Consider the following 17,217-nt stretch of genomic DNA (forward strand, 5'->3'; position numbering starts at 1 on the left):
TGCTCGTAATAATTACGTTATACTGAGAAGAAAATGTGAGTCACTTAACTTAAAAAAATTCATCTAAAACAGAAAGCATAAGTTTCCCTTGTAACAATTGTGAAGTATAACAGGCACCATTTTAACGTTTAATTATGGTGAGTTCATGTGTTTTATTTTTTTAGGGGAAATCATTTCAACTAGAGAAGGAATTAAAAGATTGTGGAGTAGAATTTTTCCCACAGGGATTGAACAGTGGTAGTGTTTGACATTGTAATTTGAGTGTGTTTGCTGTTGTCAAACATATTTACTCCTTAATCCATGGTCCGTTCTCCTAGAATTATAGTTGAAAATGTTGACGCCTTAGAGAGGTCAAGCTCACAAGGCTAGTTTGTAGCAAAGATGAATAGAACCTAGGCCTCTTGTCTTCTAATTTCACACTCCTTTCACTATGGTTGCTGCTTTATTGTACTAGTTTTTGTGTAAGAATAGGGTTGTGATACAGCTATTTCTTAGATTTGCACACATTTTAATTATCACACTATTTCCTTGTAACTACTTCGAAAAGAACACTTTCATATATTACACCTTAGCAAGAAAGAAACCAAAAATTTAAGAATTAGTGGGTTTTTTGGAAAACCTTTTTACATGTTGTCGATGTAGTGTTAGATAATTAAATGACCAGTATGTGATGTTTAAGAAACCGAAATCACTTAAAAGTAAGAAGAAAATAAAAAATGTTGTCTCTAATACTAGGGATTACCCTTTTTCAAAATTATATTTAAGATTAAGCAGCTGATACTTTCCTCTTTGGATATACTCTTTGTAGAAAATTAAGTGATGAATGGATAAAAGCTTGATATTCGTCATAACCTCTTGCAATCTTGGTCTGCTTTAGGGTCAGGGACAGTGTTAAGACCAGATCCTGGATTCTGAGCGATCGTAAGGAGCTGAGATTGTTAATTCTGTAGAGAGAAGATTGAGAGGTAGCATAATAACATATATGAGGTATTGGAAAGGCTGTTGTCTAAAAGAACTTTGGTTTTGCTTTAGAGGTTCTTAATAGGACCAGTGGGTGAAAGAGTAGCAAAATTTATTTCTGTAGAAAGTGGAATTTTGTCACAGTAAAATCCCTTCAGTTATAGCTGTCTTTGGATGTCTTGGTCTTCTCTGGTCCTCATCCCACCGTTAAATTTTAGAACAGGTGGTAACCGTTTGTGTTACCAGATGAGGTAGTACCTATGAAGTTTGGCAGTAAAAGGCATTTAATAAATGGGAGCCACTAATAATACTTTGTAGGTCAGTTGGAAGAGAACCTGAGTTAGATAATCTGTAAAATTTTATGCAAGATACCAGAGATTCTTTGGAGAGGGAACTAATGTTTTATAGAAAGTAATATTTGTTTTATATAGTAAGGCATCTTAGAATTTGTTCATTTTCTCATTTCCCCTTTTAATTCAGTCATCTAAGGTACTTTAGTTAAAAAAAAAAAGAATGGAAAAGAAGACTTGTTTTTCTCCTCCCCAAATCTTTGGTTTTATGTATAATGCCATCTATCTCTGTTTTTCCCTTTTTTATATCAATTCAACAGTAAGGTAAAGCAGGAGGAATTTGGATGTAATTTATCTTGGAGCCTTATATTCTATTTGAAATAGCAATGTATGGTGCTAATGAGGATGATTAAAGAAGGGATAGTGAAGATGAAGAAAAGGAGTGGAAGAGTTAGGTAAAATATAGGAGTAAGAGGTGGAGTTGGGGATAGTGAATTGGATTAGGATTACAGGATTTCTACTTCTTAGTCTGTAAAATCTTATTTGGAATTTTAAGAAGCTTATGGTCAGTGACATCAGGATTATCCAGAATACTAAATGGAATTTTCTAATTTCCTGGTAGAATATAATTTGAGGGTAGAGTTGTAGGAAAATTGAACAAATGCTCCTTTTTAAAAGAAGGTTAAAAATTTAGATGTTTGGTTATTTTGTGCGTCTTCATGATATGCATATAGTCACCCTTAGAAAACCTTAAGTTGGTCTTTTTAACATGAGAAGAAACAAATATGTCCTTTTATTATGGCCTATAATGTTGATAGTCAAATACAAGAGTTCTGTGTTGGCCCAGCTGATATTTAGCAATGGCAGTTAGGCCTGAATATGAGTATATTTGACTTTCTTTTGTTTAAGTTGTATAGTTGAAATTACTTATTAGGAGATGGTTTTGGAGAACAGTCTTTGAGAGTAAAGTTCAGAGTCTAAGAATTGAATTTCTAGTGCTGACTTAGTAGGCTCAGTGATCCTGCAGATAGCAGTATTTATACTAATTTAAACCTAATATATGCTGTAACTTCCTTAATCAAATGAATTTTTCCATTGCTTTCTTTAAACATTATGGAAAATAAAACTATACATAAACTTTATTCAGCATACTTTTTTGATCCAGTGCGTTTTAGTTTCATTGTTAATAGAAAGTTTAGCTTTAATATTTTTATTTAAAATAGTAATTAAGAAATTAAGGCACTTTTCAAAAATTGGCAGTATTTTGTGTGTGTGTGCGCGTGAACATAGGTATGTTATTTACAAATGCAAGGGTTGAATTTAATTTTTGTCTCTGAATTAGGAAAATTTTGTTTTTATGTACTTTAGTGGGGAAAAGAATTTATTACTTTTAATTTTTATCGGTACCAAAATAGATTCAGTGTTTTTTTTTTAGCCAAAACAAATAGAAAATAAAATTTAACTTCCCAACCCTTTGCCTTCAGCCTTTTCCTTTAAAAGTTTTAAAAAACTCTTAATTTTGATTTTCCTCAATTAATCAGTCTTAGTTTTCCAGCTTTTCGTTTCATTCCCTTTTTATCACCATTGTAATGCATCATGATGAGTCTTCATTCTTCTAAGAACTGTACGTAATTTCCATTCTTTAATACAAGTGCTACTCCTTTAGCTGGCTTAAACGATTGAGGTTTCTAAAGTAATCAGCCCAGGTAGTCATTAATGATACTAAAGGGGCTGTCTTCTTCTTAATTTGTTAGCCTGCCCCCACAGTGTTCCAAGCCCGTGGCATTCCATACAGCAGGCACTACACATGGATATTTTGTCAGTTGAATGCTACCCTCCTCTTCATCTTTGCCCTTTTATTTAAAGTATTATTTGCAGTGGTATATTGGGATCTGTCTTATACTTTATTTTCTTCCTTTTCCTCCCACCCCTCTTTGTCCTATCTTACTCTTTTTCTACTTCTGCATGGTTATGCTCCATGCCTCTGCTTTTGCATGTAGTTCCCACTTAGCAGCAGCACAGAGAAAGTGTCTTGTTAGTGTCATGCTGCGTCTGCCTTTCACTGGTGTCTTAAGCAGCATGGGTTTGATGTCCTGTGGGAAAATGTCCCACATGAAAACATGAAAACTTGTTATGCATACGTAATGAAGGGGCTTTCCTTTGTTGAATTTAAACTCTTGAGACTCCTTCAAATATTATCAGCTGGTTTGATAAAAAGGTAATTGATGCTATAATTTAGAATTAGTTCTCATTGGATTTGGCACCACTTCCCACAAAATGTCAAACAAAAAGAAATTCTACTCCATCCTTGGTCTTTTTCATTGGAAATAACATTCTAAATTGTAGTGGTAAATAATTTCCCTGAATCCCAGTGGTAGCCGACATACAATGGCAGCTTTCCAACGTATGCTTGCTTATCCATTTTACAGGTGTAGCAATGATGCAAATAGTCAGCTGCCCGTATGTAAAGACAGTCGCTACCACCAAGACCGGTAATTTTTAAAACCATCTTAGTTTGTTTTGTCTGTAAGTTGGCATGGTAGTGAATGTTGTTGTTTATCCTTTTATTTATTTATTTTGCCCAAGTGAGTGGATTTTTTTATATTTTTCTTTTTAATGAGCAGTATAAATGCAGTTGTCATATTTGGCCAACACTTAATTTTCCCAATTGCCTGTAGTATTAGCTTCGTTGGTTCACAAAAGCAAATAAGGTCAAATCACTTTATATCTTAATTTTTGTAATAAGTGTAAACAACTTCATTCTCATATTCATAACATTTAATTTTATTTTTTGACGTGTGTTTTTAAGTTAAATATAAAAAAATCATTTCCATGTGTAAAGTGATGTGATTATGCTTGCATGCTAGTGAGTATATGTGTGTGAATATTTGTGTGTATAGTATAAATTTGCATTTTAAAGTTACTGAAGTTATCTACCTGAAACTTAAATTCTGGTATAGGATTTGAGTTTTTTTTTTTTTTCAATTTTGATTCACGTTTTTGATTATTTATAATACCAGCTTGTTTAGTTGTCTGGTGAAAAATATAGATCTTGGCTTGTCTTTTAAAAAAAAAAAAAAAAGAAACATTGCTCTCTTTCCGGAAAAGAATAAACTGTCAAAGAGTTTACAGGGATATCTCACTTAATCACTTAGTATATTAAAGTTGATTTGATAGTAAACTCAGTCATGTACTTTATTTTTACTTATTTATTTTTTCAATCATTTACCTTAAAATAGAATTTTATTCATATCCTTTTTAGGTACCTTAGAACAAGAAAACAATTTTGCCTCAGGAAATATGCTTAGTAAATGTGCTTGTTGCCTTGATTTCATTAGAATTTGAGGAAATTCTTTTTTTTTTTTTTCAAATAAATTTTATTTATTTATTTTTGGCTGTGCTGGGTCTTTGTTGCTGTGCACAGGCTTTCTCTAGTTGCACGAGCGGGGGCCCCCCTTTCGCTGCAGTGCACGGGCTTCTCACCGTGGCGGGCCCTTCCTTGCGGAGCACAGGCTCCAGGCACACGGGCCTCAGCATTTGTGGCATGCGGGCTCAGTAGTTGCAGCGCATGGGCCCAGCTGCTCCTCGGCATGTGGGGTCCTCCCAGACCAGGGATCGAACCCGTGTCCCCTGCATTGGCAGGCGGATTCCTAACCACTGCGCCACCAGGGAAGCCCAGGAAATTCTTTATAAAAATATATTTCTATTAATAAGTAGAGAATGTACCATTATTTTTATAATTTATTATGTTATATTTTATTAAGATTTCACTTATAGGTGTGACCCAAATTTCTGACTGTTCTTAAGGTACTTCTTGGGTTCAGTTTCTGAATCTAATTGAATTTAGGCATTAGAAGTAAACCAGGGATATAAATTTAAGTAATTAAATCATAATTTATATGATTTTTTTTGTTTCAACTGGCTCATTCATTATTAATGTTTAGTAGAAAGATTTAGCTCATATTTCAAAGTTTTATTTTATATCACAATTTGATGCTTGGATCTAATTTTTTTATTCTTTTTCTTCTAGGTGTATTGCCAGGAATGGCCCCTCCTATTGTACCCATGATACACCCCCAGGTTGCTATTGCAGCTTCACCTGCTACCTTAGCTGGAGCAACAGCAGTTTCTGAGTGGACTGAATATAAAACAGCAGATGGGAAGACATATTATTATAATAATAGAACATTAGAATCAACCTGGGAAAAACCCCAAGAGCTAAAGGAAAAAGGTATAGTTTTAATGACTTGGTGGGACATAGTATAAATAGAAATGCTATTTGAAATTCTGAGTTAATTCCTTTTTTAAAACGTTTGAGGGATTTTTTAGTTACATAGTGTTGGATTATTTATTTCCTCTGAATTGTTAAATATGTATTCATTTAAAAAGCCAGTTCTTCTACTTACATGTTTGTCCATCACTTTACCATCTGGAGAAGTTAAATTATATGTACACACTAATATATATTTTTTACTCTGGTCAGGAATTGCATAATTATTCTACTGAATAATTATCATTATCCTTATTGAGATTGATAGTAATGGTCAGGAAGGAATGTGTTTATTGTATGTGTTCTGAAGAAAAACTTTAGGCTGTTGGAATCTTGGAGGAAGAGGACTCATAATTTTCTATTTCACAAGTCCCTGTTTGTGTTTTTTAGTATGTTATCACTTTCAGCAAAATGAATGATTGCTACAAATGATATATGAATGACCTGAAAGACTTTATGTCCCTCTGAAATCAGTAGTTCTTTTCTACTGACAGTTTCCTGATTGGTATAGCAAGGTATTTGAAGTTGAACATTATATTAGATGCAAATCAATGATATTACAAGGAAGAACATTTTATTTTTGTGGTTAATAACTAGAAATGGAATATCTTAACTGCCTAGTCTCTGAAAGTTCATCAGAAGTTACTTCAGAACCACTGTGTGATGTTATCTCAATTTTTAATAGAAAAATTAGAGGAGAAGATTAAAGAGCCAATTAAAGAACCTTCTGAAGAACCTCTGCCAATGGAAACGGAGGAGGAGGATCCTAAAGAAGAGCCAATAAAGGAGATAAAAGAGGTAAAGGGCCATTACCTCTTTACCTGGGAGCCACCATTGATTGTTGGGTACAGTTTACTTGTAACTGAAAATCCATTTGCTGTAGTTTTATTTTTTACAAATTTATTTTATTTTTGGCTGCATTTGGTCTTCATTGCGGTGCGCAGGCTTCTCATTGCAGTGGCTTCTATTGTTCCGGAGCACGGGCCCTAGGTGCACAGGCTTCAGTAGTTGCAGCATGCATGGTCAGTAGTTGTGGCTCGCGGGCTGTAGAGCGCAGGCTCAGTAGTTGTGGCACACGGGCTTAGTTGCTCCGTGGCATGTGAGATCTTCCCGGACCAGGGCTCGAACCTGAGTCCCCTGCAGTGGCAGGCAGATTCTTAACCACTGTGCCACCAGGGAAACCCATTTGCTGTAGTTTTAGATAATTGCTGAAAATCTGACCTCTGCAATTTTAGGGTTCTTTGAAATTTCTAATTCAGTTTTTCCTTTGAAAGTTTCATTAAATTACTTCTTATACTAAACCAAGACCCCCTTAGAAAGAAAGGACCTTGGACCAGAGCTGATGTCCCCTCCTGACTTACAGACTGGTACATGTTATAATTAGAAGTACAACTTCATATTGGGGAATGATCGTTGTATTTTATTTGTCCTCTCGTGGCATGGAATAATCTCTGTACAGCACTAAAAGAGCTCTGCTTTTTGGAAGCTTTTTTTATTCAATGAGGGACCAATGGTAGTCTTGTCTTATCAGTAAGGAATTTCGCAGAAAAAAGAAACAACCTTAGATGAAGTGGTCTCCTGTCATCTTCTATACCCTTCTCCTTATTTCTACTCTTAAACAGATGGTTAGTGAGTCTGTAAGATAGGACCTGCTGCTGATCGGGTCTACTGTTGTGCAATTGGGCTCTGTCTAGGGGGCGAGGATTGAGAACTTATTTAGAAATTCTGACTCAGAGTCTCTCCTCTGTATGCTAGCAACACACCTATGTTGGTTGTACTTTAAGGTATTTGCAATCTTTCTTGTATTTGTGGGATATTCAGGTATAGTTTTGTAATATTAATTTAATGGGAGTAATATCATTTCCCATAGGAGCCCAAAGAAGAGGAGATGACTGAGGAAGAAAAGGCTGCCCAGAAGGCAAAACCAGTGGCTACTACTCCTATTCCTGGTACTCCATGGTATGTACTTGACTTAAGCTGTTTGATTGATTGCCATGCTTGATTATTACATTATTATCCAATAGTAAGAAAAAGTACTTTAAAAAAGCATGTGTCAAATACCTGTTTGCTTATTTATTTATTTATTTTGGCTGCGTTGGGTCTTCTTTGCCGTGCATGGGCTTTCTCTCTAGTTGTGGTGAGCAGGGGCCACTCTTCGCTGCGGTGTGTGGGCCTCTCATTGCGGTGGCTTCTCTTGTTGCTGAGCACAGGCTCTAGGCGTGCGGGCTTCAGTAGTTGTGGCACGTGGGCTCAGCAGTTGTGGCTTGCGGGCTCTAGAGCGCAGGCTGAGTAGTTGTGACGCACGGGCTTAGTGTCTCTGCGGCATGTGGGATCTTCCCGGACCACGGCTCGAACCCATGTCCCCTGCATTGGCAGGTGGATTCTTAACCACTGCGCCACCAGGGAAGTCCTCAAATACCTGTTTTTATCTACTGAATATTTTTTGGTTCTTGTTCATTGTACTTTGGGTGCTCAAAATTCAACTGCTGCAGTGTCTTCCTCCCTTCATGGAACTCTCCATTAATATTTATTGTTTAAAATTATAGATTTGAACCACTAAGATCCTGAATCTACTTTTTTATTGTTTAAAATGTTTTAAAATTGCTTTTGTATATATCTCCTCATATGTGATTATGTTTACAGAACTTCGTAAAATTACGTCTTTTTATCTTAGCATTGAATAGTCTATTTTTTTTCTTTTCTTCCTATGTTTGGTTTTCCCTTTTCTTCCTCTCCCCACATGAGGATTTTCTCTCCTGTTCCTATTCTAACTTATTTAATCCGTGTACAGTCTACACATGGCAATGAGTTGGCTTGTTTCTTAAGTCTTATAATCTACAGATTCCCCTCCAACTTGTTTTCCTTGCTTTTTCCTCCTTGTTTTTATATTGAAAAAAATAAATGTGTGTGTTCTGTAGAGTCCCACAGTCTGGATTTTATTATTGCATTTTCATGGTACTCTTTAATAGAATCCTCCATTCCTGAATTTCCTGCAAGTTAGCAGGCAGTTACAGAGATGTGCCGGATTCATGGGTGATCTTTATCTCATATATTTCCTATTTCAGACCTAGATTCAGCCATTTTCCAAGGAGCCCTGGTTTCTTTTTGTGAGAAGTGGCATTTTTACACCATGTGGGATCTAAGGATAGTTGCTACTACTGAATTAGTCATTATTTTTAGACCTCTTTGGTAGACAGAGGTGGAAGATACATACGTTTAAAGATACATCTTAAGTTCACACCATTACTTGCAGTTCAAGTCTACTACAAGATTTTTACTGATTCTCATCATCTATCTTAATTCAGTACCTCCTTTTCTTCTGAAAACCATCTTTGAGTGATAGCAACATAATTATTCATTTGCTTTTCTCACAGGCAAGACCAGTACTATCACCAACAGTGTGATTACTGAAGACAGTTTAAGCTTTTTTTTCCCAGTTATTTTTATGTTTAGGGTATATTACTCTAGGGATGTATAGTCAAATCATTGTGTTTTAAAAGCATTTTGGAATAGTTGTTTGTTTTATTTTGTTTTTTTGTTTTTTGCGGTACGCGGGCCTCTCACTGCCGTGGCCTCTCCCGTTGCGGAGCACAGGCTCCGGACGCGCAGGCTCAGCGGCCATGGCTCACGGGCCCAGCCGCTCCGCGGCCTGCGGAATCCTCCCGGACCGGGGCACGAACCCGCATCCCCTGTATTGGCAGGCGGACTCTCAACCACTGCGCCACCAGGGAAGCCCTGGAATAGTTGTTTTTTATGTAGTTATTCTACCAACTTGGTACACAGGTTCCCTTTCAAAAATAATTGTGCAAAATATTTACCCAGTTCTAGAATCAAAGTTATGAAAACAATTTGTTTAAAAGAATGCATTTTTTGGGCTTCCCTGGTGGCGCAGTGGTTGAGAGTCCGCCTTCCGATGCAGGGGATACGGGTTCATGCCCCGGTCCGGGAAGATCCCACATGCCGCGGAGCGGCTGGGCCCGTGAACCATGGCTGCTGAGCCTGCGCGTCTGGAGCCTGTGCTCCGCAACGGGAGAGGCCACAATGGTGAGAGGCCCGCGTACCGCAAAAAAAAAAGAATGTATTTCTAGATTGTGGTTTCTCTGAGAATTGTACATGAAAAGCCGGTAACTAGCTCCAAACCCTACCAGTCTGGAGTTTGTGGACGTTACCAGTTTTCAGACTTGGGTCTTTTCTCAGATTATTAAAATTTTCTTTTGGAATTTGTTTAAGTAATGCTTTTTTTCATCTGTTTCTTTTCCTCTTTCTGGAACATTTGTAACTTGCTTGTTGAGTATCTTGTACTTATGCTAAATCTCTTACTTTTTCTCTTACGCTTTATATCTATAATTCCTGTACTTTGCTTTGTTATTTTCTCATTGATCTGATATGATATTAGATGAAAGCATACAAAAGAAAGCATACAATATAAAGCAATTATATGAAGTAAAAAATTACAGAATTCCACTGTCACCAAGCCCTTCCTCGTTAGTAAAAGTTTGGTACATATGCTTTCTGCACCTTTTGCTATATTGTGTTTTATGCACATGTGTGTGGAGATGTGTGTGTGTTATACATTCACATTACAGTGTCTTTAGAAAGTATATTATTTCTGAATTTTTTAGTAAATATGTCCTAGACATTTTGCAATTTTAGTACATGTAAATCTATTTGTGATAGCGTAGTTTTCTGTTGTATGAAAATAGGTAATTTGCCTACAAATGGGTGATTAGGTGGTCTTCTGTTTTTGTATTGTTTGTGTTTTTTTGTTTGTTTTGCCCTGGCATTACGAAAGTTGCTGTTTAGGGCATCCTTTATACATACATATTTCTTTGTGAACACATGCAAGTATTTCTGTTGGATTTATTTCTAGAAGTGAAATTGTTGAATCAAGTGATAAAGCTATTTAAAATTTTGGTGAATATTGCTAAATAGACCTCAGAAAGGGTTTTTTTGGTGGGAAGAAGGGGGTGTACCAGTTAATATTCCCAGCAACAGCCTGAGCGTACCAGTTTTCTCTCACTCTCACCAGTGTAGGGATATTCCTTTTAAATCTTTAGTATCCTGATAAGAAAAGAAATCTTGTATGTTTCCAGAATGTTGGTATAATTGAACCTATTTTATGTCTGTTGGCTGTGCATTGCCTCTTTGCAGTTTTTGCTCATCTTTTTATGGACTTGTCTTTTTCTTATTGGTATGTGGGAGCTTTGTATGTATACTGCTTTTAACTCTGACATAAAGAACTCGCACACCTCAATAATATGGAAAACAATCCAACAAAAAAGTAGTCAAAAGACATGAACATGTACTTTACAAGCAGTACGTGTGAAGGAAGCTCCTTGTCATTAGTACTCAGAGAAATGTAAATTAAAACCACACCTATGGGTTTCCCTGGTGGCACAGTGGTTGAGAGTCCACCTGCCGATGCAGGAGACACGGGTTCATGCCCCGGTCTGGGAAGATCCCACGTGCCGTGGAGCGGCTGGGCCCGTGAGCTGTGGCCGCTGAGCCTGCGCGTCCAGAGCCTGTGCTCCGCAACGGGAGAGGCCACAACAGTGAGAGACCCGCGTACTGCAAAAAAACCCCACAAAAAACCACACCTATTAGAATGGCTAAAAGTTTTGAAAACTGGGCATGCCAAATGTTTTAGAGGATGGTGAGCAGCTGAAACTCTCATACACTGCTGATGGGAATTTCAAAATGGTAGGACCACTTTGCAGAGCAGTTGGGCAGTTTCCTAGGAAGAATATATAATAAATAATTCAGCCATTCCACTTCTATTTATTCGAGAGAAACAAAAACATATGTCTATACTTTTACAGGAATGTTCGTAACAGTTTTATTTGTAATTTATTTGGGCTGTTTCCAATTTTTGGCTATTACAAATAAGCAAGTATCTAGGAGTGGAAAAATAGAAAACTAGAAACACCCCAAATGTGCATCAACAGGTGTATGGATAAACAAATTGTGGCATGCTACTCAGCAATAAAAAGGAACAACTATAGATGCACTCAACAACATAGATGAATATCGAAGTCATTATTGCTAGGTGAAATCTTTTGTGGAAATTATTTTTGTCATGGAATCCAACCAAAAACTAGGGCTTACTGATTCTAGGGAATACAAAATACTTCTAGTTTTGATCTTTCTTTATAATTAATTTAAAGGCAGGAGTTGGTGGGGGGTGAGTGTAATACATTTTCATCCAATTATTCAGTGCAGAATCCTCTTCAAGAATTTCCATTAGAACCATCCTGAGACACTTAAGCGATCTTGTTAGATGTTTAACTTTATTGGGAAAAAACTAAGTCTAAATTTTCGATACCAATTTCTGAAACACTGTTTGATCCATATTAATAGCAATAACTACTTTGAGGTGGAGGTGCTATTCTACTAACTCATGTTGGCTTCAAAATACCTAGGTGTGCTAATACAGCTCCAATGGTATTAGCGGTAAATGTGGAGTGAGAAGCTGTCAGGACATTTCAGCATTAATAGAAAAACTATGGACAAAGAATTCTTGTGTCGCAAAACTACCCTGTGCTAATAATATGCATGTTAAAGTGATTAGGGGTGAAGTGTACTGATAATCTGCATTTTTTAATGTATCAAGAAAAGTAAGACTGGCAGATGCATTGATGGAAGGATAGATAAGTGATAAAGCATATATGATAAAATGTTAAATGTAAAATCTAGGTGGTCAGTATCTAGTATTCATTGTTCTAGAAACATTCTTTCGATATTTCTGTATGTTTCAATTTTTTCATAATATTGGGGGTAAAAAACTATGGAAACAAAAGAAACCCTAGAAAAGCAGCAGTTGATTGATATAAATGTATATATAAATAAAAATAAAGTCCCTGTGCCACTATAGGTAAATACAAAAGTTTAAATACTATAAGTTCAGAGATAAATTTTTCATAAGTTAAAACCCAACACAGATTACAGACAAATAAAACATGGCAAATACAGGCAGCCCTCAATTTGCACTTTGTACGGGACTGTAAAAAATTTATGGCAGGCTAAATCTTTGTGATGCAATCTTAGTAAGCAATGGAAAAAGTTACAGTTCTCAATGACCTTAAAAATTTTTGTCAAAACATTAAAAACTCTCTTAGAACCAGAAACTAAAGCTTACTGATCTAGGAAATATAAAATGCTTCTAATTTTGACCTCTCTTTATTCTTAAAACAACAACAACAAAAAGTCAGATTGATGCTCTGAAATACCAGGAAAAGAATTCTAGTATAGTTAAGGAAAATATGGAACTTCATGTTTTTTACATTTAGCTTCTTATCTCTAAAGAAATAATAATTTGAAGAGCAACATCTAAAGATATCAAAAAAATAAACTAATAAAGTGTGATTATCCAAATGAAGTAGCATACTTGCTTAGCTGAACAATTTGTTTAACTTAGAGTTACCACTTACCCATCTTATAAGAAATAGAAAATAAATTAGGGAATTAAGGTTACACTGATAGTACATTCCTTCATCGACAGAACTTGGAAGATAATTTGGACAAGTGGTTATCTTTCGTGTATTCAGATGGACTGTAAAAACACTAGGACCATGTAGTTGCATGTTTGGAGAAGGAATGGGGTGCTTCCTAAGGCACAACCTAGAAGCTGTAAATAAAAAGATAAATAAATTTGACCTCATAAAAATATAAAATTTATATGTGATATGGTTTCATATATTAATTTTGTAGACTTGACTCTTGCTAAATGCATTTATTACTGTTTTGTAGATTCTCTGGGATTTTCTACATAAATAATCGTATCACCTGCAGATGGGAGCACATTTATTTCTTATTCTCTGATCTTTAATGCCACTTATTTTTCTCTTCTTATTGCTAGGACTATCATATCAGAGCAATGCTAAATAAAAGAGGTGAACATCCCTGCCTTATTCGCCATGTAGAATGAGAAAATTCAATCTTTTTTAAAATTTTATTTTAATATAAATTTATTTATTTTTGGCTGTGTTGGGTCTTCGTTGCTGCACGTGAGCTTTCTCTAGTTGCGGTGAGCGGGGCTACTCTTCATTGTGGTGCACGTGCTTCTCATTGCAGTGGCTTCTCTTGCTGCAGAGCATGGGCTCTAGGCTCGCGGACTTCAGTAGCTGTGGTACACGGGCTAAGTAGTTGTGGCTCGCGAGCTCCAGAGCACAGGCTCAGTAGTTGCGGCACACGGGCTTAGTTGCTCCGTGGCATGTGGGATCTTCCCGGACCAGGGTTCAAACCCATGTCTCCTGCATATTGGCAGGCGGATTCTTAACCACTGCACCACCAGAGAATTCCGAAAATTCAGTCTTTTACATCAGATATAATACTAGCTATATGGTTTCTTTTTTAATTTGCTACTGTTTTTATCATAAATCTGCATCTTTCAAAATGAGTTTTTCTCCTTCATTCTTTTAATATGGTGAATTACACTGAGTTTTGAATGTTAAACTAGCTTTGCATTTCTGGAATAAACCTTGTCATGGTAGATTAATCTTTTTAGTATATTGTTGGATTTGATTTGCTAATGTTTGATTAAGTATGTTTGCATCTATACTCCTGTGGGATATGGATCTGTAAGTTTCTTTTGTAATGTTTTTGTTAGGTTTTGGTATTAGGCTTATGCTGGTTTCATAAAAATGAGTTGGGTGGTGATTGGTGATTTCCATTCCTCTGTTTACTGAAAGTTTATAAGATGATAGTACTTTTTCCTTAAGGTTTTATAGAATTAACAAGTAAACCATCTGGGATCAGAGTTTTTTTGGAGGGGAAGGTTTTTGATAACAAATTAAACTTCTTTAATAGTTAAAGGACTATTCAGTTATTTTTGTTGTTTCTTCTGTCAGCTTTGGTAAGTTTTTCAAGAAATTTGCTTATTTTATCTAGGTTGAATTTGTTCTAATTATTCTCTTAATATCCTTTATTTTTTTAAATATTTTCTTTATTTTTTCTTTTGGCTGCATTGGGTCTTCCTTGTGGCACATGGGCTTCTCTCTAGTTGTGGCTAGCAGGTTTTCTCTCTGTAGTTGCACCATGCAGGCTCAGTTGCCCCACAGCATGTGGGATCTTAGTTCCCCGACCAGGGCTCCATCTTGTGTCCCCTGCATTGGAAGGCAGATTCTTTACCACTGGACTATCAGGGAAGTCCCCTCTTAATATCCTTTAAATGTCTTTGTTCTTAATTATTCTCTTAATATCCTTTAATGTCTATGATCTGTGGTGATAACGCCTTTTTCTTTCCACATAGTGGTGATGTGTTCTTTTTTTTGGATCAGTCAAACCAGAGGTTTGCCAATTTTGTGGTCTTTCGTAAAGACCACCAGCTTTGGGGTGGTTGGGCCCCTCCCCCCTTTTCCCGCTCTTATTTCCTTTTTTGTAATTACTTTGGGTTTACTTTATGCTTTTTCTAGCTTCTTATGATGTCCTCTTAGGTCATTAGTATTAGTTCTTTTCTAATATAATCATTTAAAGCTTAACATAGTTTCCTTTTAAGCAATACTTTAGCACCACTCTACAGATTTTGATATGTTGTATTTTCGTTACCATTCAGTTCTTACTATTATGAAATTTACTTTTTGATTTTGTCTTTGACTCATGTATTATTTAGAAGTCTGTCATTTCATTTCCTTAATTTGGGATTTTTCTAGATATTTCACTGTTACTGATTTAATTGTGGTCAAAGAATGCATTTTCTTTGGTTTTGATACTTTAAAATTCACTCTTTTTTTTTTATTGTTCAGCAGATGGCCTTTAGTACTCTTAGTTTTGGGGTTTGGTTTGTCTGTCAGTTGTTGAGAGAGAGTTCTATTAATCTTTTACAATAGTGGGATTGCGTATTCCTCTCTAATTGGTCCGTTCTTCATCTATTTTTAAGCTCTGTAAATAGGCTTATATACATTTTACAGTTGTTATGTGTTCCTGATTGTCTTTTTTTTATCATTATGAAATGACCCTATTTATCTCATAATACCCTTTGTCTTCATCTGTTATTAAAATAGCCATGCCTGCCTTAATGTTGTGTGCATCTTTTTCCATCCATTTACTTTCACCCTTTCTATGATTCTATGTTTAAAGTTTGTCTCTTAAGACAGCTTATAGTAGTGTCTTGTGTTTTTATTCACTGTCAATTCTGATGCAATTCATGAAATAAATGAAAGAGAAATATGAAATCAGAAATAACAGAATATAATAACAGAAATTAAAGCCACATTAGAAATAGTAAAAAGGTGAACAGGCTCTGCTTGGTACATAGTCAAGAACAAGAAGAAACATTTGAGAAGGCTGAGAAAAATAAACAGAAAGAACAACCACATGAATGTAACTTTTGGTTGGATTTAGATCTATTATTTTTTCTGTCTTCTTTATTTTTGTTCCTCTGTTCCCCCTTTACTACTTGCATTTGAATTATTTGAACATTTTCCAACATTCCATTTAATAATTTATCTGTTGGCTTTCTGGTGATATCTCTTTGCATTAACTTTTGTTGTTCTAGGGATTACAGTATACATACCTAACCATTATAGCCTACTTAGAGTTATTATTGTACCACTTCACATAAAATATGGAAACCTTGCTACCCTATAGGTTCGTTTTGAGTAATTTTTCATACATATTTTGAAGAACTTAAGAGGAAAAAATATCTTTGATATTTACCATTTCTGTTGTTTTCCCTTCATTACTAAAGATCCAGGGGTTGTTTTTTTTTTTGAAGAATCATTTCCATTCAGAAAAACTTTCTTATAGGGCAATTCTGATGGAGATGAAATCTCTTAGTGTCCCTTCATTGGGGAATGTCTTCTTTTCCCTTGTTCCTGAAGGATATTTTTGCTGTATATGGAGTTCTAGGTTTGCATTTCCTTTTTCCAGGGCTTCAAGGATGTTGTTTTACTGTATTTTTGCCTCTGATTTCTGGTAATTAATTCACGATCATTGGACTTGTTTCCCTGTTTGTTTTGTGCCATATTTTTCTTAGCTGCTATCAAGGATTTTTCTATTTGATTTTCACCTGTTTGATTATGTGTGTCTAAAAATGATTTTCTGGAAGTTTATCCTGTTTGGGCTTCACTGAGCTTCCTTAGTATTTATGTCTTTTACCAAATTTGGAGATTTTTGGGAGCCATTTTGTCTTCAAATTTTTTCCGCCCCAACAGTCTCTTCTTCTGGGATCCCAAAGACGTGTCTGTTAGGCATTTTGATATAGTCCCATAGGTTTCTGAGACACTCCTCATTCTTTTTTTTCACAGTTTCTCTGCTGAGAACTTCTGTCTTCATTCATTTCAAGTTTTTGCTTATCTTTGTTTTTGTTTTTCTAACTGCTGCTGTAAAGTCTTTGATTATTTCAACAATAGAAGCTTTGTTTGATAATTTCAACATCTAGGTCACCTTGATGGCAGCTGTGGATTAACTTTTGATTATCTGGTCATAAAGACCTGGTTTCTCTTAGAGTTTTAGCTGCCTGTGCTACTATCACTGTGCAACTAGGGGCCACCTCAGGGCAGAGGTTTGAGAGAGGAGGGGAAATTTATACCCTTGCTTCTCTAAATTTTGACTCCATATGTCTGTTTATTTTTTTAAAAAAACCTTACAGAGTTCTCATGTACTTGTCTTTTCTACGTTGTTGCTGAGTTTCTAGTTGTAATTAATAGGAACAGTGGGCTGTAGTGGGCTACAGTGCCATACACGATAGGGACTTCTCTT

General features: G+C 35.8%; 1 protein-coding gene across 6 annotated transcripts in view; it reads left to right on the forward strand.

Moving 5' to 3' along the window:
- Nucleotides 1–17,217, forward strand: part of TCERG1 (transcription elongation regulator 1) — a 60,190-nt gene that overhangs the window by 15,372 nt on the left and 27,601 nt on the right. For 4 of the 6 annotated variants that reach the window (XR_014296454.1, XM_082650047.1, XM_082650051.1 and 1 more), the window contains 4 exons: nt 3,680–3,742; nt 5,281–5,481; nt 6,206–6,318; nt 7,391–7,479. Coding sequence is in view for 5 of the 6 variants with exons in the window: in XM_082650047.1 (XP_082506173.1) it covers nt 3,680–3,742; nt 5,281–5,481; nt 6,206–6,318; nt 7,391–7,479 (466 nt within the window). In the remaining variant the exon portion in view is untranslated. The remainder of the gene's footprint in view (nt 1–3,679; nt 3,743–5,280; nt 5,482–6,205; nt 6,319–7,390; nt 7,480–17,217) is intronic. The other 2 variants (XM_082650048.1, XM_082650050.1) reach the window with 1 other exon arrangement.

The sequence above is a fragment of the Grampus griseus genome, assembly GCF_964374135.1.
Source record: "Grampus griseus genome assembly, chromosome: 3".
In the NCBI taxonomy this organism is placed as follows: Eukaryota; Metazoa; Chordata; class Mammalia; order Artiodactyla; family Delphinidae; genus Grampus; species Grampus griseus.